Source organism: Melanerpes formicivorus, unplaced genomic scaffold (genome assembly GCF_026170545.1).
Source record: "Melanerpes formicivorus ecotype bairdi unplaced genomic scaffold, bMelFor1.0.p_v2 SCAF_44, whole genome shotgun sequence".
Lineage (NCBI taxonomy): Eukaryota > Metazoa > Chordata > Aves > Piciformes > Picidae > Melanerpes > Melanerpes formicivorus.
The window spans coordinates 3,399,288-3,423,646 of NW_027142396.1; the positions used below are offsets into that span (position 1 = coordinate 3,399,288).

Below are 24,359 nucleotides of genomic sequence, written 5' to 3' on the forward strand. Positions count from 1 at the left end.
ATGTGACTCCTTCACTGGGGTCTTCAAATTCTATTTTAATTATATTAAATAGTTCTAAGAACTGTCTGATGACACAAAAGTCTTCCATTGAGACATCTTAGAATTGCAGCTACTTTGAAAGCTGGAAGGGTTCTGTCACTGAGGTGCATTAAGTTGTGATCACATTCCAAAGAATTATGGCTGGGTTAGTTTTTGCAGTAGGTAGCAGAATAAAACAAAGAGCCAAACACAAAGCAAACAACAACAATTCTAATTCTAAAAGGAATAAAAGTATAAGTTGTTGTGAAAATATCTTTGTTAACATTTTTTCTAGTTATTTATTATTTACTATTTATCTACTGGTATTAAACATTGTAGATCTAAAAAAGAAACTCAGGGTCATTGCTCTGTAAAGCAATGTAATACATAATATCATTTGAAATAAATATCTGGTTTACATAGGGGAACTGTGGCCTCAGGTCTATAATGAATGAATGAGCTGTGTTTTAGTCATGAGGCTGAGCCACCACAGCTACTGGTACATATACATCTGCTCTCTCAATTCTGAAGCGTTGGGAGCTTGAAGTGCTTGCTGTCAGGACCAGAAAAAGCAACAGAGTGAAGGCCCTTATTCTGTACCTGACCAAAATTATCAGTTCTGCACAGTGATTTTGGTTTTAATTATTCATGTGATTCCAGCTTGTCATGTTTTATCTGTTGTATGTTTTAATGATTTATAGCTTCACTGCGGCTTGTGAAAAAAGGGGGAAAGCTCTGTGGACAGGTATCAGAAAAATAAAAGTTTACTGTTATTGTAAATAGTGGTACTCATACTCATTTCTTTGGAAGAGAAACGCTCTTCAAAAGTGCTTTTGCCCCACTCTTCCCGTCTCAGTAGAAAAAGTTGTGGTTCCGGGAAAAGGAAAATGTTCTTTGTCATTCTCAGATTGCTGTATTATTAACAGAACTGAATAGAGTAATTGACAGATGTGTATAAGTTTTGTGAAAATGATTAAAAGCCCTTCAAATCATAACCTGTCAGTGTTCCTTGGGAAACAAAGGCCTTCCCATCTGTTAGGGGACTCTGTAAATGAATGTCACCTTTAAAATGACAGCTGTCACCCATAGGATTTCAGCCTTGGAGGAAGTGCAAAAATATAATGAAATACATGTGAAACATTGATCAAAAAAATATCCTTAATTTGTTATTATTTTGATCACCTCACTGTGGGCAGAGTGTAATAGCTTGTGATGTGTCTGTGATCTCTCGTGTCTGGATTACATCCAAGTCAATAGGAAGACAGTTATGTTCAGTGATGTTACAGTTTTATAAGGCACTATATGTCTGCATGTATCTTTGCACGTTCTGTCACAGTGATCACAATCAATAAAATTTTACGAGGACAGTGGCATGTGACAGCAGCACATTTGAAAATTACATCTTCTGAGCTGTGGAAACCAATTAAAATGGAAACTGAGGTTTGGAACTGAGGTGGAGGGCGGGGGTTGGTCAACTGCAGGTTCATATGCAAAGGTGATGCATTTGTATGTTCTTTCTCTGACAATATTTAATTTGTTTTAGTAAAGGTAAGTGATATGTCACTCCTTTGTCTGTACAATTGTTTTTCCTTTCTGATACATTATCTGAACTAAGGCAGGTGGAGTCATAACATTTCCTGTGAAACAGTATGCAAATACTGCTATGCAAATGGACCATTAACAACTGAATTAGATTAAGCAATGGTGGTAAATCAGCAATTATATGCTCAGGTTTTTTGGTGGTTTTGTTTGTTTCTTTGTTTGTTTAAATAGCAGGATTCCAACACAAATAAAACCCAACAATTCGGCAATACATGTTGTAGATGGCGATACTAGTCACCACTAGAAGATAAATTCTAGGGCTGCTAATGTGCTTTACTGAATCTAGTATACATTTTGCCATCGCTCTTATGCAGTTATAAAGCTAAGGATGCTTAGCAAAGTGCTTTGAGTTGGCTAGTAACACAGTATATTAATTACAGCTCATAATAACTTCCACTTTTACATAATTGTTGCACAGTTGTACATGTTATGCCAAATAAAATCCTCAGTCTGGGCTAGTGATTATGATTAATATTTATGCTGCTGTTAAAAATGAACATGCTTTTAGCTTCATTGATGTTGAAGATTTTCTGCATTATTTATAAAATGAAACAGGAAAAAAAAAAAGTTAAAGAAATTTGCAAACCTAGCAAATAGGTGGTTCTTCAAATGTAATTCTAACTGAGTTTTATCTGGCTGCAAAAATGCATCCTGTGTTAACCAACACATACATTGAATAAACATTGGTCTTTCTCCAGACCACCCTTCAAGACTTGGAAAAGTGGATTAGCGTTTGCTGGTATGCCTTACAAGCACTCAGGATGAAAGAAATAAAGTGAAAGAGGCGAGCTGGCATCCACTTTCAAGAAGCTATGGGATTAAAAATTTGGCAGCAGCACCTGGTGGCTTCTTGCAGTGGAGTGTTGTCATTGCCCATAGAATCTTGAATTTATTCCAGGCAAGAGGTGGTGTGAACAGCACCTAGACTTAGGATTTACTGTTTATCAGCAGAGCTGTCTCATGTTTACATTCTTGATCCCACAGTAAGCTTGGCAAATCTCCATGAAAGTTTCTTGAAACAGGAGTGCTTAATTCAGGTGCTCTCCAATTGTTCCTACTTCTTCTGCTGTTGCAGTAGTATGGTGGCTCCCTCTGCTAAAGGGATAAGAAGCAATAGGAACTGAGAGTCTGCCCAAAGCATCATATTCTTTCCTCCTCTCTCTTGATTTTTACTTTCACCAACAGTAGCTTCAGCATTTGCAGTGGTTTTACATAGTAGCAGTCCAGGGAAACTTATTATTAAATGCTGGAGAAGGAATCTTTTTTTAAAGGGTGATGTATTTGGAAAGTAAAACACTGAATTACTAGAATTCCACAGACTTTACCTGAGTTTCTGCATCTTACACTCCTCTCTGTTATTTTAGTCCATTGGAAAGGTGTATTTAGAGTGGTGGTTTATTTATAGTCATCAACAGCTTTACTTGACTGAGTTGTGGAGGAACAAGTGTCCATGAACAAGGTTATATTTGCCATTTATACTGTTTGTTTTGCTTCTTCTTCTCACTCTCTTTTCTTTTCTTCTTTTGGGCTCTGGAGTCTACTTTTCAAAGACTATTATTTTTTCAAGAGGTAATTGTTCTTTTCCTTTTAAAGGACTACTGGGTCTTACGTACCAAAAGACTGAGCCAACTAAACAAAGTCACTTGCTATTCACCTTGCAGCCCTAAAAATGAGTCATCTAAACAGACTCCGCTAAGGTACTGTTGGAGCACTGAGTTGGTGTATACCAGGGAGTTGGTTCACTCAGTAACACTGGTGTATGAAAGTAAAAACGTTACTATGAAACAGAATTACCAACCGCTTCCAGAAGACAATATTGTGAAAGAAGCCCAGAGTCCAGGCAGCACTTTTACTCTGGAGCTTTCCACTACTACAGACTTTGAACTGAGGCAAAGCCTCAATGTTTTTAAGCGGCTCATGTTGTGGTCAATGATAAAGGCTTATTAACAGTTGCTAATCTCTATTTTGAATCTCTTATAGCACCATAACATTTTCCAGTGTATTTACTATGTTTCATAGTTTCATAGTTTCATTCAGGGTTGGAAGGGACCACAAGGATCATCTAGTTCCAACCCCCCTGCCATGGGCAGGGACACCCTACACTAGATCAGGCTGGCCACAGCCTCATCCAGCCTGCTCTTAAACACTCCCAGGGACGGGGCCTCGACCACCTCCCTGGACAACCCATTCCAGGGTCTCACCACTCTCATGGTGAAGAACCTCCTCCTCACATCTAGCCTGAATCTCCCCACCTCTAGCTAGAGGTTCACCATGAGGTTCTTCATGATGTTATCTTGATGTTACACAAATCCTTATTAAATGATAGAGCAGTGTCTTATATTAATTTTGTTCTCAACCTAAAATGAGACACAGGAATAGAAAACCATTCATATAGCCAGTAATGCTTTAAGAATAGGCACATACTGCCACTGTAGTATTCAGAGTAAACACAGTTTCTCATCAAGTCTAAGACAGTCACTAACATTTACTCATAATGAAATACATTGTTATGAAATGTAGTTAGAAGATAGTAAATGTATTAGTTATAAAAAATATACATATCTGATTTTTTTCTGATAATTTCAGTTAGAAAGAAGTTAAAAAATAATTTTCATGAAACAGTTATAAATCTAGTTATCAGAGAAACATCATGAATTAGAGCTGATTAGTATACTAAGTGTGAAATTCCTTTTAACAGGATCTCCTACAGAGCTCACTACAGTGGATAGTTTGTTCATTAAAAGTACTTTAATTGGTAAATAAACAAACAAAAGGTTTAAAAATATTTTAGCCACTTTAATGTGATCAAATTTTAACCCAAATAATTGTAGAAAATAAATTATGATTCATATTTTTTAACTCTGTAGTGTGAAGTGTGAAACATAGTTGAAAATAGATGAGGAGTCTGCTCTATATGTTCCACACGAGACAAATTTGCAAAGCAAAATATTTTAAGTGGACATATGGAAAGGATAAAATGGTGACTAATAAAAGGGACACATGCAGAAATCATAACATGTAGCACTACAGAAAATGGCTGTCATAAAAGAGTTTAAAACATTGGTGCATGGAATATTTTCCTTATGTTATTAGGAAATGTTATTTCCTAATAATGGAAATAAATAAGTAAATGCCATTTTATAATGGTCGAGGAGACACGGTGTTTCTATTTTAATGTTGATGCCAGCACAGCAACCCATTTTTTTATCACTTTCAAATCAAAACACTGAAAAGAGTTCCATCTGTAATTGTGCCTAAAAAGGTGGAAAATTTGCAGCTATTTGAAAATGTAATTGCAAGCTTGTTAAGGAGTATTTCTTCTTGCAGGCATATTACAAATATGGTTTCTGTACTGAACAAGAAATTGACTTCAGTGTTGGTTTTGACTTGGAAAAAGTTGAGGGTAGCTGACTGATTTCCCTAGTTCTCTGGCAGCAGTTCAATAGGTGCACTTTAATAAGATTTCCATAGAGTTAGTGTTCAAGGCACTATATACAATGCCTTTTCAGAAATGGAATTTTAATTATTTCACTTCTCAGTAGGTCAAAATCTAAATCTGTTGCTAAATAATCCATGTTTTGAGCCATACCCATACTCTTGCTTCTTATCCAAATAAATCACAGGATGTTTGTTGAGATTTTCAAGTACTGTCCAAATAAAACATATTATGTCTTAACCCAAAAAAACATAGGGAAAGAACCATGTCAGAATACTGTTTTCATTTTCAGACTAACAAAGGGCCCGCAAGAAAAATAGTTAACCAAATCTTGAACTAAATGGTTTTGCGACTCAGGCATAATCGGGAACCATCAGCAATAAATAAACCAAGAAACTGTGTTCTCTTCCCTGAGTCATAACATATGCATTATGGAATATACATCTCAGAAAATTCTTAGATGGCTCATTAATTCCCTGTTCCATTTTGCATGCACTACTGATACTAAGGTGACCTTTCACAAATCAAGCTATACATAGAGCAGTCATTCCTTCTTTCCTCTAGAGAAATTTAATTTTTAGGGAAACATTACTAACTGAAGAAATAAACTTGCAGCTGCTTTCATGTCTTAGACTCAATAAAGGATAAGGATAGGGTATTTATCCCATGAGTGAACACCCTGAAGCAGTTATACGTGGTTGGCTTAAAGGAGATCTAAGAATCTCTGCTTGACAGACTGACCACTTTCCAAATGAGAAATCAATGACTCTGTATTCTAGGCAAAGAAAAGCCAGGATAGTTTATGACTTGTTCTACATATACTGTGGATCCAGCCAAGCCCTGAATTACACACAGTTGAAAACGTTATTAAGAGCAACATCCCATGTCCAGTGAGGCCTTCAGTAGCAGACGGTGTCTCCTGGCAGGATTCTGAACAGACAGTGGCTTGCTAGATTTTGGAATTCAGCTCACAGAATGGCAAAAAAAGGGGAAGAAAACAACAGGGGGTTTCTGTGACTAAGACAGCCAGCTAGACAGATGTAGGCTGGTTTGGTTTCTGGCAATGAGACTTGCAGTAAACACGCAATAGTTAAAAGACAATTCTTCTTGCAGCACTGTCAACATGTCTTCGTAATACCTGTACTATTCTGAACGAACTAAAACTCTAGTTAGCTGTCAAAAGCAATGCCTATTTACTTAATTACTAGTAAAAAATCTCAACCAACCAAAGCAAGGAAAAAACCCTCAAAACAAATCCTGCCTAAAACCAAATAAAATCTCTTGTGAAGGCTTTGCACTGTTTGGTATGCCAATGCTACAGGGCCATATATTCTGAGGGATCGATTATGATGCTCAAGTGGAGCAAACACAAACAGACAAAAAAAGAAGAGAGAGTGTTAAATTAGAACAACAAGCTCAAACAATGAGACAGAATTTACTCACATTTTCCCAGCATTTTATCATGTTGTTTACATCAACATGAATAAAATTATTGACTCGGGCTCCTAAAAAAGATGCATTTAAAAGAAAAAAAAACAACAACATAAAATAATCCTAACCCTTTATGTGTATTGTATTATTTTTTTCTCCACTTGTATGCTGAAGCCATGTTTTTATCTTTCAAGTTGGCTGACAGACTTTCAGACCTTGTACATTTATAGAGCTTTTGGTGAACTCACGCCAGTGTATTAGAGTCAACTATCCTTTATTTGGTTCTATATTTCTATAAGCAAATAACAGCTTCTAGGGATTCAGCATATCAACTGCTTAGAAGATAAACCTACCCAGCTTGTTGGAAAATCTTTACCACCTTCCCGTTGAGAGAAAACAGTTACACATTTCTAATAAATGAAGCAGGGACTGTCATTTTTTTGGCAAACTGATAACTAGCTGCAACAGTTGCATTGCCACAAGTTGCTTTTCCAAAGTAATTACCATCAAGCTCCCTGTGGTATGCAGTGTTTAACACATTTCTTCTGTGTTAATGAATGCAAAAGCAGGCAACATCACTATTAGTAATTGCTTTTTATTCGTAGTCCTCATTTTCCAGATAGGTCACATTAAACACAGCCATTAAACAATAGCGGTTGAGATAATCCATACAATGTATGCTGCTTTTGTTTGGGATTTCTTGTGTCATTCACCAGTCATTGGTGCAACTTTGAGCCATATGGGTAGACAGGGGCTGATAAATGTGAATGCTAACCTGTATCACAATCGGGCCAGAGAAGTCAAAACCTTAACCAGATTTCATTCACTTACACTTCAGATCAACAAATCTTGATAGCTAAAACTCCCATTTGAATTAATGCAATAATATCACTGTCTGATGTCAAAAGAAAGTAATTAAACAATAATGAGTGGGCATATATTATGCTAGGCTTTGACTCCTTGTTGACCTCAGCAATTTCCCTTCCATCAGGCATCAAGCAGCTCGAAAGTTTGAATAACATATCTTGCTCTACTGTGAGCAATGTTTCACTTCTCAGGGTGACTCGGCTTGGGAAACATATTTTCAAGTGGCAAATCACACTTCAGGACAATCTCTTCCCTGATAAATACGGCAAGTAAAAGCACACAGGAGGAAAAAAAAGTCTGATTTTGACTCTTAATTTGATTGGCCTATTGTTTAAGGAACTTCCAGATGCTGGTTTTCATTATTAACATATATATATATATAGAGAGAGAGAGAGAGAGGGAGAATGCCTTATTCGCTATTCACAGTGCACAGATATGTATTTTTTTTCAATTTCATAAAATATGTAAGGAATGAGAGAAACTCATAACCTGTGTCTTTCATTGCTGCCTCTTTCTCTAGTTGTGACAGTAGAGATATCATGGAGGAAAAATAAAATAATCCTTTTTCATGAATTTGTTTGTGTAGTACTTCCTTCACACACAATCATGTCAATTTTGACTGAACCAGCAAAACTGACATTACATAAGCTCTGCTGGTTTATTGGTTCCTTATGTATCATTTCAAAATTGTGAAACAGATCTTTTAACTTGGGATATCCTTATTGGAAGCAGTACGCCAGAGATCTAAAACACAAGGCAGTTGTCAGCCAAATTAAATAAAAGCAAGATTTCCTAAACTCTTCTATAAAGCTGTGAGTCATGAATCCTGAATTACCTCAGAGTGGTAAATAAATAATCACTACTAAGTACAGATAATGTGTTAAACAGCTAAAGCTAGTAAATCACTAGTGACAGAGAGCCTTAAGGTAAATTCCTCTTACATTGGCACAGCCCTTTCTCAGAATGTTGTGGGTTTATGTCTTCAGAAACATACAATGAATTGTACAATTGGTTACTCAGTGTTAAGATCATCTATAAAATACACAAATCTCCATCACTTGACTGCATTTACATACTGGCTTAGATTTTGCTGAATAATGGATCTCACTGGCAGAGCTAAAGACTTGGTGCACAGACATTGAAGTGATGGGCACCATGGAAATACGTATAAGAGACTGATCAAACAATAAGAAATCCTCTCCACTATGGAATTTCAAGCTATCAAGCTATCAAGCAAAACCAATCTTGAGTCTCCTGGCCAAAAGAAATGTAATTAATTATATAACACAGACAACACCACATTTTAGATACATAAATTGTCCAAAACATGGAGAGTAGCTTGATAAAACACGTACAAGATCCCTTTTTTCTTTCTTTTTCTTTTTCTTTTTTTTTTTTTTTCCCCACACATAGACTTTTTTTTTTTAACAGGACAAGCCAGAAGCAAACTATTAGAATGGTTGTCTCCCAAAGAAAATTCACTGTAGGACTGACTAGCTAAAATCATAATTTAACCTCAATCCCAACATCAAAACCGGCTGTTGGGTCAGCTTGCTTTCTTCAACTAATGAAAACTAGGGTTTTGTGAGATTTGAGATTGCCAGCCTCTTCTATATATGTTTTTTCTATAATACACATTACATTTAATAAACCAAATACACCATTTTAAAACAATGTGCCATAGTGGTATTTCCCAGAGTGGTATTTTCCCAGGGAAAAAAATCCTGAGCTAAACATTTTGTTTTTCTGCTTCTTCTTGTTCTGTGCAAGTTCATCTTGAATGTGAGCTATTTTCTTAACCTTCACATGATGGCAATTTTGAATTTTTCAAATGGAATAAAAACACCCTCAGGAAAAAAAAAATAAACAAAGTAGAAACTTCATCCCAAGTTATTCTTAAAATATGTTTCAGAACAGATGAAAACCAAACTGAGAACACTCTGCAAAATGAGCAGTGTACATCTAGAATTACAGTAAGCAATTGCACATCCTAAAGAATCTGATAAAATACTGCCCATGTCACATCGGCACTGAAGTGTTTCTCAGCTTTATGAACTTAACAGTAAAACTTTGAAAAGGTGGCATCTCTTAAGAAGTTAATCAAATACCCTACATTAAACAGTCTGGCTGCATGTATTTGGAAAAACAAAACAAAACAAAACAAAACCAAAACAAAACAAAACAACAGCCCAGGAGATTCCAGATGTTGGTTCGAGTGTAATTTTTGTTACTAAACAGAGGTTTGTAATAAAATCTTCTAAAAGGACTTGCACTTAATGGTGACTGATGGATGTATTTGTAGGCTGTTCAGTTAGCTCCATCAGCTCACTCAAACACATTTTGAACAGATTATGTACTGCAGTACTTCGTAGACCATACATTAAACAAGAGACTTTGCTCTGAGGCGCTGCTTCCCACAATCCATGGGGAAAAGGAAGCAGGAAAAAACAAAACTCATAGAGTTCGACAGCTACCGAGGCAACACTTGCCATTTACAATATAAGCCCAAATATTTTTGCAACACAACTATATATTAATTTAATAAAATACACAATATAGCTCTTATACACTCAACAATTTGGCTCATATGCACTGAATCTGCAATAAATCAATAAAAATATGTCATTTGATGTAAACACACTGAATCTTCTTACATTTGCACATTTAAATGATCATGTGATTTTTTTTGTGGATGTCTAAGACATTTTGACTTTCCTGAGCTATTTTAGTGTCCACAAATGAATAAAAAAAGTGTTAATAATGTTAATTTCTTTTGTGTATTACCCTTAAAGGTAACTATTTATTTGTTTTTTCCAACATTTTACTTTCTTTTATTTTTTAGTTTTTGTTTAAACTTACTGCTAAGTATTTATAGGTTTGTTGGACACTAAAATGCTAAACATAGTAAAATCCTTTTTTTTTCCTTTTTTACCAAGTGAATTAGCTTATGTGTGTACAGGACAAGATGGACTCTATCATTTTACATTTAACCTTAATATGATATGAAGTGTTTTATTAATGATCAGGATATGCTTTATTGAATAATGATCTGGAATGGGTTTTTTTGTTTTCTTGTTCCTTTTTTTTTCCTTTTTTTTTTCTTTTTATTTTTTTTTTCTCTCCTATTTGTGGCAGGTAACTTTGTACATAAATGTTTACCACAAATGAATGTCAATGTTTGGTGTCACTTGGACTACTACAAGAACTCTTTTTAGGAGTAGATGCCTGTGGTGACTGCTGGAAATCCACCACAGAGCAGAATTATTCAACCCTGTTTTTCTTGGGGTTTATACGTAAACAGTAAAGTTAGCATCAGCTATTGAGGACAGTCTTAAAGTATCAGGTGTATTTCCATTCCATCTTTCTCACACCTTCCTGTCAGATTGTCAAAATGGCACCGTCTTTCCTTCTTTTGTTTTGTTCTTAGTGTACTTGACTCTGTCCTAATGAAAGTTAGGTCAAAAAGAAACCAGTGTTATCTGTCAAAAAGAAAGAGCAGTGAAAAGAACATACTTGTGGGCACTTCAGATGTTCACTAAAAGCCTTAAAGCAGCATTGGTCTTCCTTCATTCCTGTAAAACTGTTACAACCAGGGGATTGATTTATTTATTTACTTTTAATCAGCAGAAGAGGAATGTAACTGCCAGCCTGTCCTTATTTTCCCCCTCACTTTCTGACGGCCACAGGGTCACTTCCCCGACAGTCCTGCAAGAGCTTGTCTATTTCTCTCACAACTTCCTCCGCATCCACCGACTCCCTGCCTAGATCCCGGGCTGAACGGTCTAACTGCTCCAGAACAGAGTCCATCTCACTCGAGTCTCGGCTCACTCGGGAATGCACATCTGCAAAGGCCCTAGCCATCTGATCTGATGCAATGAAGGGAGCGTCTTTTGACTGTTTACTAGGCGATAGATACTGACTGTCAGTTGACAAGTACTGGCTGTTTGGTTCAGCCAAGGCTCCTGATTTCACTTCACAACCATCCAACGGTCCTTTTGTTGAGGTGCAAGGCTCAATGCATGTCTTGGTTGGGCTGCTCGATGCTGAGGGAACCTCCTGAAGCAGAGGACTCAGGGCACGTTTGGCTTTTAAGTAAGGTTTAACATTGGCAATGAGAATAGTGTGCTCTCTCTTGTCTTTCCCAAATGTACAAAAAGTCTTTTTCCCAGTGGGATTCACAGTTTCATATGTCTCAGTCTCAACATTAGCTTCAACTGTGGGTACAAAGAGATTTGTGCGATAATCTGCATTCTCAGCCTGACTGGCTGCAGGGAACTGTGGCATCCAACACCTGTCAGAATGACCAAGCACTCTGCATTCATCTGTGCAGTTAACACATTCTTCTTGCTCTGTAAAACAAAGGAGAAAGAGAAAAACTCTAATTACAAGTGGATTTCTTTAAACTAATGGATAGGCTATGATCTAGACATGATGGGCTTACTTGACATCTGTTTAATCATGGAGAAAAAAGAAGAAGCTATAATTAAAATATTTCAGAAGGACTGCATAAACCTGTTAGTTGAGACAATACATTTATTTAACTCCATTCTTTATACATTAAAGCATTCACACGGCACAATGGAAGTATAAAGGGGTCATTAGAGAATCATTCTCAGTGGAATTGAGCTTCATCTGTAAACTAATCTGCTGGAGAAATCTGTTAGGCTTTGTTCTGTAGAACTCATCCTAGAAAAGAGTGAACAGTACTTAAAGAACTCAGAAGGCATTATCAGGATTAATTTTTCAAATCAAGTAACTGAGCAGTGACTGCCCTCCTAGTAATACAAGCACTTCATAAAAATCAGCAAGCTGGCTTTTCATTTTTGTCACCTCCATTCCATGTATAATTGTTATGGTGTGTGACAGTCAAAAAATAAAAAGATTTTCTTTGAAAAGCCTGATTTTCCTGCTGAGAGTAGAGAACTAGAATTTTCCATCAGGGTGCATTAAACAGAAGCTTGTCAAAAAGTGCATATTGCAATTTTATTAGACGTGAGTATGGATCATGTAATCAGTTTTCCCCTTTTTTGTCTTAGTGCAAGTAAGTGAAAATGGATTTGCTCAATATATACAGTTTGCAAGAATGACAGACCATGACATATTATTTGAACAGACAATATTGTCAGATAGGATTTCTATAGTCTTAATTCTTTCTAATAATCTAGTCGAATAGGACGTTTTTGTTCATTACATTTTTAAAACATAAATTTCATACTTAGAATCATAGAATCATAGAATCAGTCAGGGTTGGAAGGGACCACAAGGATCATCTAGTTCCAACCCCCCCTTCCATGGGCAGGGACACCTCACACTCGATCAGGCTGGCCAGAGCTTTATCCAGCCTGGTCTTAAACGCCTCCAGGCACAGAGCCTCAACCACCTCCCTGGACAACCCATTCCAGGGCTTCACCACTCTCACGGTGAAGAACTTCTTCCTAACATCTAGCCTGAATCTCCCCACCTCCAGCTTCATTCCATTCCCCCTAGTCCTATCACTACCTGATATCCTCAGAAGTCCCTCCCCAGCCTTCTTGTAGGCCCCCTTTAGATACTGGAAGGCCACAATAAGGTCACCTCGGAGCCTTCTTTTCCCCATCAACTCCTTTTCTACAGTTCAGATTAAAAATCTACTTTAAAACTCTCAGTTTATCTGTGATTTTACTCTAACAGTATGTTTGGGTCACCATTTACCATTTTATAATCATACACATGAATCTAACTCAATGTCAGGGACAAGGAAATATTCTAGAAATATCTCTTAAATCTGTTTTTAGACAATCACAGCAGTTATACAAGTTGATTTCTTTTTCTCATTCTCACTAGTTTCTAGTAAATATTGATAGAATAAATCCCTTCAGCACTTCTAGGTTTCAATCAGATATACACTGGTCTTTAGCTATTAAGCATTTTATCTCACAGACTGGACATAAAATGCTATCATTCCAGTAGACAAAAAAAATTACAAGCATTTCTTTAAATGTAAGGGTGAAATACATGCACAGAGACATTCACAGCAGGTCTTCAGAAAAGCAGAACGAACTTGTTGACTCATAGATAGAGAAAGTTTGGAATCACAGAATTATTTTGGTTGGAAAAGACCCTTAAGGGATCATGGTTTAGTTGATTAGATGGTGTTGGACGATGGGTTGAATGTCAAGATCTTGAAGGTCTCTTCCAACCTGGTCTGGTCTGGTCTGGTCTATTCTATTCTATTCTATTCTATTCTATTCTATTCTATTCTATTCTATTCTATTCTATTCTATTCTATTCTATTCTATTCTATTCTATTCTATTCCTCTCAGTTTAGGAAAGATGTTGACTTGCTGGAAAGTGTAAAGAGAAGGGCAACAATGCTGGGGAGGGGTCTGGAGCACAAGCTTTATGAGGAGAGGTTGAAGGAGCTGGGGTTGCTTAGCCTGGAGAAGTGGAGGCTCAGGGCAGACCTTCTTGCTCTCTACAACTACCTGAAGGGAGGGTGTAGACAGGCATAAGCTGATCTCTTCTCCCTGGCAACCAGCACCAGAACAAGAGGAGACAGTCTCAAGATGCACCAGGGGAGGTTTAGACTGGATGTTAGGAAGACATTCTTCATAGAGAGAGTGATTGCCCATTGGAATGGGCTGCCTGGGGAAGTGGTGGAGTCGCCATCACTGGAGGTGTTTAGGAGGAGACTTGATGGAATGCTTTGTGCCATGGTTTAGTTGATCAGATAGTGTTGGATGATGGGTTGGACGTGATGATCTTGAAGGTCTCTTCCAACCTGGTCTATTCTATTCTATTCTATTCTATTCTATTCTATTCTATTCTATTCTATTCTATTCTATTCTATTCTATTCTATTCTATCCTATTCTATTCTATTCTATTCTATTCTATTCTATTCTATTCTATTCTATTCTATTCTATTCTATTATCTTTGTAAATTAGAAAATAAATTCCTACTCATCTTATAATATCACTACTAGATTCTCAGACAGTTGCATTGCAGAAACCTGACACAGAAGAAACACCAAAGGTGATCTAGGAGAATCTAGCAGTGTGAACAGCTTTGACTATTCACATTTCTAATAAGAAATTAACATGTGACTTAAATTTAAACAAAATTGTGTTATGTCAGTTAAATCAAGGTGAGATGATTTACTCAGGACTGATACTAGTTAATCATAGAATTATAGAATAGTTTATATTGGAAAAAAACCTTTAATATCCTTGAGTCCCACTGTTAACACTACGAAGTCAACCACTAAGTGATGTCACTAAACATCTACACACCTTTTAAATGGTTACAGGAATGGTGACTCTACCACTTCCCTGGACAGCCTGTTCCAATGCTTAATAGCCTTAGGTGAAGAACTTTTTTACAATGTCTCATCAAAATTTCCCTTGGCACAGCTTGAGGCCATATTCTCTCAATCCATTATTTCTTACTTGGGAGGAGAGACCGATACCCACCTCACTGGTGGGTGACACAGTTCTGTGAAAAAAGTGTCATTTTTCCCTGAAGAGATTAAAATGTAGGACTGGTGTGAGCCCTTAAAAAGATACCAAAATCAAGAGAGAATGAGGTGCAGGGAAAAGAGAACACAGAATGATTTTTGAGGAAAAGCATGTAAGAGTTTTTAAAGTAAAATTTGGACAGACGAGTCAGCCTCACCTCTGTGCCTGGTAAGATCATGGAGAAGATCTTCTGAAAGATATATCAAAAAGTGTAAAAGACAGGGAGGTAATTAGAGACAGATAACATGGCTTCACCAAAAGGGAAATTACCAGTATCAATAAACACTGGGAGACGAATGGATTGAGAGTAGCCCTGTGGAAGGGTTGGGGATATTAGTGGATGAGAAATTCAACATTAGCCAGTAATGTGTGCTTGCAGACCAGAAAAGAAATTGTATCCTGGGCTTCATAAACTGAAAGAAGGTAGATTTAGATTTAATCTAAAACCACCACAACTGACATTAAAATGAATAAACTTCAGATGAAAGATAAGGATCAGAGAAGTTCTCTGGCACTGAAAACAATCTAACTACACCAGATTTAAGATTTTTGAGACTGATCTGGTTATCCTTTTGCAACCAAATTAAGTTCTAAGATTTTAAATGCTTAGCTCTTATGGATGTGCATACACATACACTGGGTATGAGGACAACTCTCACAGTGTTTACATTCTCCCAGGCAACCGGCACCAGAACAAGAGGACACAGTCTCAAGCTGCACCAGGGGAAGTTTAGGTTTGAGGTAAGGAGAAAGTTCTTCACTGAGAGAGTCATTCACCATTGTGCAATGGGCTGTGGAGTCACCATCCCTGAAGGTGTTCAAGAGGGGATTGGATGTGGCACTTGGTGCCATGGTTTAGTCATAAACTCTGCGGACAGGTTGGACTTGATGATCTTTAAGGTCTCTTCCAACCTCGGTGATTCTGTGATTCTGTGATTATTTATTGTCAATAAAAATACAAAGTTTGCTGGCCATCTCTAAGAGATATATTTATTGTATATATGTTACATATATTCCAGGCTATATTTTCCTTCCTTTTATCATTTTCTTCATTTGCTAAAACAGTTTTTATACTTGCTTCGTACTCACAGTATTGACTAACTTTTTGTTTCTCCTCCTTGGGTATCCTAGCAGAGACTGCATTAATTATGGGGCCAAAAAGATTAAAAAACTGAATACTGAATGACCTTGAAGTGAAAATGAGCAGCATTGCATGAGGTTTGGTGCTCTAGTCTTGAAAACCTCTGTCCTTTCCCTTCACTCTTTCATGCCACATCATGTGAAACTGATTTTGAGTATTGATTATCATACATTATAAGCTTCTCATCTCCCCATTAGCTTGTAATTTTGTCTGCTACAGCTAGCAGACAGTGAAGAAAATCGAACAGGCAGTTTTGTATTAGCAGGAGGAACTATAAACACAAAGCAAACTATCACCACCAAGGGCTGAATCACTATATATGAAAAAAAAAAAGAATCTATTTAAAGACAAATATATAAATATAAATATATATATATATATATATATATGTAAAATAGGTCATGCACTGTGCTCTACAGCAAGATGTGCTGGTAGAGTGATATGCACCATCAGTCTTTATACTTGTCTGCCTTCTGTTGAAAATAAACCCTTAACAGTGCAAGTGTGTACAATAAACAGAAGCAGCCTAGAGGTTTTCCTAACTCTCTGGAGCTTTAAGGGAAAACAGTCAGAAGTGCTTTATGCACTTAGGGGAGAATAGAGACTAAAATAGAACTGTTAAATTATCAGCCATAGAAAGAAAAGGAAACAAGATATCTGGAAACAACAATCACCTACCTAGAAAATGTACACTGGATAGAAATTCAAGATGGTGTAGGATGAAACTTGCGTTCACAGCATATAAAATGCAATGCAAGATATGTGTTTTGGTGCAACTTAAGGCATACTTACATATTTTATTTTATATTACCAGAGGAAGCATATTAAACATCTGCATCCTGTAGCAAGCTTATAGGAAAAGATACTTTTACCATGCTATTTTTAATTTCCTACCCATAAATATTTTGAGCAGATTTAATTTTGAGTACTGATCACATTCTAACTGTTTTGTACTATAAAGTTAATTAATGAATGCTTAAGATAGTTGGCTTCTTTCAATGGCTAAAACTGAGATATCTCCGTTTGAATCGCTAATTACATGAAATTTGCATAACAATAACAAAGAAACTCAATAATTATATTTCTTTAAACAGTGACTCAATGTAGCAAATTTGAGTTGATAAATACCTTTTTCCCCCTAGTTTAAATGGACTCTAATTATTTAAATCATATACATGTACAAAGCAAAAAAAAAACAAATGAAAAGTAAACAATCCATGTGCATAAAACATCAGCATACAAATATTTTTGTGATATATTTTATACCATGTTTATAAGAAGATGAATAATACTATTCCCTGTAACATAGTACTCCATATAATATAATCATAAATGTCCAGGCTTGTGTATAGGGGAAAGTAAACTTTATATATCTGTACATGCACATCCACATTTCCCATATGAGTAAAGGCTGAGGGAGCTCGGTCTCTTTAGCCTGGTGAAGAGGAGACTGAGAGGTCATCTCATTAATGTTTACAAATATTTGAAGGGCAAGTGTCAGGAGAACAGAGCCAGGCTCTTCTCAGTGATGTCCAGTGATAGGACAAGGGGCAATGGGTGCAAGCTGGAGCATAGGAGGTTCTGCATGAACATAAAGAAAATCTTTATCTCTGTGAGGGTGACAAAACACTGTAATGGGCTGCCCAGAGAGGTTGTAATCTCCTTCTCTGAAAACCCATCTGGACATGTTCCTGTGTGACCCACTCTAGGCGATCCTGCTCTGGCAGGGGGGTTGGACTAGATGATTTTTCAAGGTCCCTTCCAATCCCTAACATGCTGTGGTTCCATGTTAATACACATATATGCTCTTATATGTATGTATATATTTATGTAAATATATGTCTATGCAAATATATTAAAAATCTGATTTCCCCTATACACAAGTTCAAACCCTAGATGTAAATGGTTTAGGCTGGATGTTGGGAAGAAGTTCTTCATAGAAAGAGTGATTGGCCATCGGAATGGGCTGCCCAGGGAGGTGGTGGAGTCACCATCACTGGAGGTGTTTAGGAAGAGACTGGATGGGGTGCTCGGTGCCATGGTTTAGTTGATCAGAAAGTGTTGGACAATGGGTTGGACTCAATAATCTCAAAGGTCTCTTCCAACCTGGTCTATTTCTATTCTATTCTATTCTATTCTATTCTATTCTATTCTATTCTATTCTATTCTATTCTATTCTATTCTATTCCATTCCATTGCATTCCATTCCATTCCATTCCATTCCATTCCAATAGAATTAGGAACTCCTTACAGAACTTTTAAATGATGTTATCAAACTGCATTTTTAAGCTAAACAAGGCAAACAGCATTTGGATAATTCTAATTTATAAGATTTGGCCTGCTAAAATGTTCACTCATGTGCATTCCTTTCTAAGATTTTTTTACACGAAAAATGTAAAAAAGAAATATAAAAGTAGCTTTTTGTTACATTGTGATCATCAATGAAGGCAAAACCCCCAATATGGTTAAAATGTCCATAACTTTTGTTATATTTTATTGTCCTGTGAAATAGAGGTTGCTTAGCCTGGAGAAGAGGAGGCTCAGGGGAGACCTTTTTGCTCTCTACAGCTACCTGAAGGGAGATTGCAGACAGGCAGAGGTTGGTCTCTTCTCCCAGGCAACCAGCACCAGAACAAGAGGACACAGTCACAGGCTGCACCAGGGGAGGTTTAGGCTGGAGGTTAGGAGGAAGTTTTACACAGAGAGAGTGACTGCCCATTGGAATAGGCTGTCCAAGGAGATGGTGGAGTCACCATCATTGGAGGTGTTCAGGAGGGGACTTGATAGGGTGCTTGGTGCCATGGTTTAGTTGATTAGATGGTGTTGGATGATAGGTTGGACACGATGATCTTGAAGGTCTCTTCCAACCTGGTCTATTCTATTCTATTCTATTCTATTCTATTCTATTCTATTCTATTCTATTCTATTCTATTCTATTCTATTCTATCCTATCCTATTCTATTCTATTCTACTCTATTCTATTCTACTCTACTCTACTCTACTCTACTCTACTCTACTCTACTCTATTCTAATACTAGTATGTCTTTCAGATATTTATTTACTTTTTCCTCTTTCAACAAGTGTCATCTAATTTTTAACTACTGTATAAATACCTTCTTCTAACTGTCTTCTTCTCTAAAAATATGAAATCAAAAAGATAATGATTAATTGTCAATGATTGCTCACTGGTTGACTCATTTGACTGTAATAGATATCAACTAACAGCTCCAAATGAAAAATACAATGGAGGACCTATTCTTCTTTTTGAAGCATGCAGCTTCACAGTGCTGTTAACAATTTACCTTCACTTTTGAAATGCTCTGTTCTTCTTGCATTACAGAGCGAATGGTAATGCACATTTTGCCTGACTCTTGTTTCACATCCCAAGGAAAAAAGATCTGTCTGGAGTTCACATTGGTTTTCCCAGGAGATTGATTCATTTCCTTTTTTCATATTGTGAATTTGTGTTTGTTATTGAAAATATTTCCACTTAGAATTCACTGGACATTAAAACAAGGTGTAAAATCCTCTGTAGCTTATATTTTTCACGCAGGCACTATGTAAAAGAGATACTAAAAAAAAAACCCAACTATTTTTTTCAATGTAGTTTAATACCATGAACAATTAGGGAAAGCCTGTATTTTCTGTACATATGTATAAACAGATGGTCAATAAATGGCATCTAATGTCTAGAGAATATAAATAACTCTGCTTTTCTGAACTTCAGTAATTCCTCTGATATGACTGAAAAAAAGAAGAAGAAAAAAAAAACAGAACTGAATCGATATGAAATGGTGTTTTACTTAGTTTTGGGGTTTTTCCCTTTTTCTGATTTTGGATTATTATTTTTTTTTTGTGGGGTGGTGTTCTTTTGGGGATTTCTTATTTTGTTTGCTTTTTGGGTTTGGTTTGCTGCTGTTTGTTTTGGGTTTTTTTTATGTGTTTTGGTTTTTTTTTTGAGACAGGCAATTGGCTTCACTAAAGAGCTGAAAAGACTTTAAGCAGGAATTTAGTATAGGAGAAAAATAATGGGCTGCTCTGACATGTCCTAAACACTGGGGCTATATGACACTTCTGATGAGAACAATCATCTAAAGTACTACTTCTGTGGCTGGAGTCCTGTTTAATTACAATTGATTTTGACATAAATGAGCAGAGGTAAACAAATACTTCTATACACATGCTTGCTGTTATTAAACAGAGCTGTCTCCACTCTGAGTATTTATATTGGCTTGTCTGTTTAAAGGCTCCTTTCAGTCAGGCAAAGCAATTAAGCAGCTCAGATTAGCAAGCTGACTGGCAGTAAAATGAGAATGGACTGCCACTTTTTTAAATCCACTTGGATCTCGTGGTCTTTTTATGATATTATAACTAGAAGCTTCTGAAATAATCCTTCCACAGTTTCCCCACTCTTGGTTGTTTTTGTTTGGGTTTTTTGTTTATCTGCTTTTTCATTTGTTTACTTGCTTGCTTGCTTTCTTGTTTTCTGGCTTGCTTGTTTGCTCTGTTTCTTTCTTTCTTTCTTTGTTTTTAGATTGGCATGGCATCAAACATTTCTAAAGTAATAAAATGACGGTGACATTATGGACTTCATTTCAATTCACATTTGTCCCAAATCATAAATAGTAGAGAAATACTTCAATATTTCATGGAGCACTATAGAACATTTAACATTTTTCTTACAGGTGTATGTTTTAAATTAATGCTTATAAGTTAATGACAATCTTATATTTTTATTTAAAGACAGTGTAAGAGCAAGAAAACATTTCTATTACCTGCAAATTTTCCATCCTCACAGCGGGCTGGTCCACAGATCCCAACAATGGGTCTTTGGCCTCTGCCTTGCTGTTCTGGAGGCAAATCAGACCTGTGAGTCACAGACAGGAATAGACTCTGCTCCCAAAATTCACAACAATGTCAAAACTTCTATAGGAGAAAAACAATTTCTTTTTGTGCCCCAGGCATAGCTCATGGTCCTTGAAATTTTTCACTGTACTTCTCAAAGGTACACACACATAGGTTTAGATTTGGCAGTCAACTGAAAAAGGGTCTCTCATTTCTTCCTATCAGAGAAGAAAGTGGAAAGGCTGAGAATGGATACCCAGTTTTGATTTCCAGGGTTTGTCTGCAATTTGCACTAATTTGCAGTAAGAAGACAATACGAAAGTCATGAAAACATATTTTGAGTTCTTCCCCATCCCACCATGAAACACTCTTCCTAGCCCAGGCCTGCAGGGAGAAAACATAAAAGGGCTAGTTATGCCAGCCCTACACTTAGCTGAAAAGCTACAGGGAAACCTTAATAATCTGACAAAATGATAGTTTTAAACAGCAATCTTTGTTGTAGAGCCCAAAAGCTGTTTCCTGGAAGAGAAAAGAAAAAAAAGACAGGAAAAAAAAAAAACAACCCTGCAGCAATTAACAGAAAAGAACAGGCTTGTGGATCTGTTAGAAAAACCATTTTTAATATAACACATTTTCCTACTCTTGATCAAGGCATTTCCACAGATTGTAGAGTGGGATTTGTTTCAGTGCTAGCACCCAAACCCACACGGATTCTTAAATCTGAAAGCTAACTTACTTTGTGTGATGATCTGAAGAATTTACATGATACTCACATTGTTTTTACTAACTTTACTGTGATCTGGTCATAATTACAATACCAATATTTTCCCTATCTAATTTGTAATATTTAGTAAATACTAGCACTGTGCATTATCCTGTGGCAATGTTTTGGTATCCATTTATTAACCAGGCCCATTTTGAGGCACCCTAGGCAAATATTAATAGATTGTACAGAGACAAGAGGTAACAAGTGATTAGGACTAACAAAAGCAATGAATGAAAAGTTAACATTAATGAAAATATAAACATGCTGTTGACATTTCCTGAAAATACCAACATAAAAGCTCCATAATATAAAGAAGCTATAGCAGTCTGTCACACCATCAGAACACCAACAATTAGCTATATGTTGCACTACTGACTCTTCCTCACCGGCTGCCAATTATCTCAGTATGCAAATCTTTATTTAGAAGGCACCAAGCTTTTTGCTTTTAAGCCTGTCTTAAATTCAGTTGTGACAACTTGTTTAGAGATGTTAACTGATGAGAGTGTCATTGAGGAGACAGACATGAAAGGTTTCTGAAGAAATCTGTCTCTACGCTGTTTTGATGGTTCTATTTACATCCTGACTATAGGTAGACTCTCTTGAATGGAAGTCTGTCAGGTTCTGTATGGAGGCATGATTTTTGTCAAAAAAAAAATCAGCATAGTAAAGCTTTTCCAATGCTATATGTTTTCCTTTACAAAGTCTCACCAAAAAGAAATAAAAACCAACCAAACAAACAAAACCAAACAAAGAAAAAACAACACCAAAAACATCCAAACAAACAAATACCTAAGGCTGCATAGATGCTGAACCATTTAAAATCTGCTCACTTTGGTGAAAAAGAGAAGTTTCCTCCGCAGTTCCTCCACAGCATGCCTGGATTTACATTCACAATGTCTTTTACCAGACATAATGAGACCATGTCTGGTTTATACTGATAGATGGAAAATGCCATTGGGTATCGTTCTCTGCTTCAAAAGGTTGTATATGGGTCATATACTTTGGACCTTATGGGAGGTACAATGCATCTGACAGAACAGGAGGAAAAAAACACTTTTCATGATGCTGTTCTCAGAAAAACCCTGAAGTTGTCCTGGCATCTTAAGGAACTCTCAATTGGACATACAGATACTTTGAGCACGGCCAGCAGCGCCATGCTGAAGAAGCTCCTGGGGCTGCGCTATGTCCAGCTCCTCCAGAACTGGACTCCCACCCTGGTCACCTGGGGTGGGGTAGGTGTTAATGGGTTGATACGGTTCACAGACTGGAAACTGATCCTTCAGTATGTTCCCTACATCGGTGGCCAGTATAAAATCGAAGACTAAGCTTCCCTGTCATGGAATTGTATTGCTGCATAAAGTGGTTTGGAGCCCTCTGTCCACTGGGACCCTGCCATGCTTTAGTCATGAGGTCTGTGATGACGGGTTGGACTTGATGATCTTTTAGGTCTCTTCCAATCTTGGTGATTCTATGATTCTGTGAAAATTATTTTCTTAGGACAAGAAATTGTCTAAGAGCTTCATATAGAGTTTCCCCTATGCTAAATAATGTATTCATTAGTGTTTCATTAGATAGCACCCAAGACATCAGCATATTGCTGATGTGGTGTTTTATTACCACCTTCAAAAGAAATTTGCAGAATGGGACTATACTTATGCCAATTTATAAAGCACCTGTATTCTCTTAGGAATGTGTGTTTTGTAACATTATTCTGCTTAGCTTTGTATCAGGATAGTGCCCCAAATAAATCAATCAGAAAGAATAATTAAGGATGCTTTTCTTTCCCCCACAAATCTGACTCTTTAAATGCAACTAGTGTGGCAAAAAGAACTGTACATGTAAACAGATTAAGCAATGTATTTTCAGGTTCTCCATAAACTGTAAACGAATTTCTGAAAGACACTTACTTAAGATAACTTCAGAATATTCTCATCATCCTATCCCCAGGACCCTAAATGCCAGATAATTTTCTTATATTTCGAGGATTGAGGAGATTACTACTACAGAAAATCTCTCCTGCTTATTACTTTGATTTGCAGCAACTGAGTTGCTCAACTGATAGTCACCTTTTTACTTGTCATCTTTGCATTTGTTATAGTTTCAACTTTTGTACTGATGCCACAGTACTGAGATGTGACAAAATCTATCTTTAAGAAAAATTGGTAGTTTGGGAACTATTTTCAAAGACGTCGTTATTATGTGCTCGTTGTTTTCACTAATACCTTCTCTTTTTAAGCATGCTAATAGAAGCTATTTTTTCCTGGTCTCTGCAACTCCTTATCAGAGCCATGTTCTTACAAAAAGTGTATTTTAGTCCTGGAGATAGACTTAAAGGCTGGTTACAAACATCATTGCCAAGTAAGGTGCAGTCAGGATAATTTCTCTTAGCTGTGCCCTCTTACTTGTCTGAAAACCCTACAAAGGAAATCCAGCAGTGAGTCATTAGATAAGATAAACACTGTTCTGGCAAATGAAGTAAGAGATGCAGCTGCCACTTTTAAAGGTGCTGAAGGATTCATAATATGTCAGTCAGTGTCAATCTATTGACTTATTTTATGAAGGACTTTAGTCTGTTAAGATGATGAAGATATTACGCCTGTAGAATTGGAGCAGACATGCCATAAAATGCAGTAAAGCCTATTCTAGACATGAATCATGATCAATTTTGGGGAGATATTTAAAAAGACCTTTTCATTTATTGGAACTTATCACTATAATATTTACTTGATTTAGAGTCTCATGCATGCTTTCCATCATG

At 36.7% G+C, this 24,359-nt stretch overlaps 1 protein-coding gene and 1 pseudogene across 4 annotated transcripts in view; one reads left to right on the plus strand and one right to left on the minus strand.

The window, feature by feature from the left end:
- Window positions 1–7,062: 7,062 nt before the first annotated feature.
- Window positions 7,063–24,359, minus strand: part of PCDH17 (protocadherin 17) — a 110,212-nt gene continuing 92,915 nt past the window's right edge. For 3 of the 4 annotated variants that reach the window (XM_068158909.1, XM_068158910.1, XM_068158908.1), the window contains exons 5-6: window positions 20,766–20,840; window positions 7,063–11,703 (exon numbers count right to left, since the gene is read on the minus strand). In XM_068158909.1, the coding sequence (XP_068015010.1) occupies window positions 11,021–11,703; window positions 20,766–20,840 (758 nt within the window). In that variant the 3' untranslated portion in view covers window positions 7,063–11,020. Of the gene's footprint in view, window positions 11,704–20,765; window positions 20,841–24,359 lie in introns of those variants that run through there. The other variant, XM_068158911.1, reaches the window with a different exon arrangement.
- LOC137451436 (cytochrome b-c1 complex subunit 10 pseudogene) lies at window positions 22,756–22,926 on the plus strand (annotated as a pseudogene).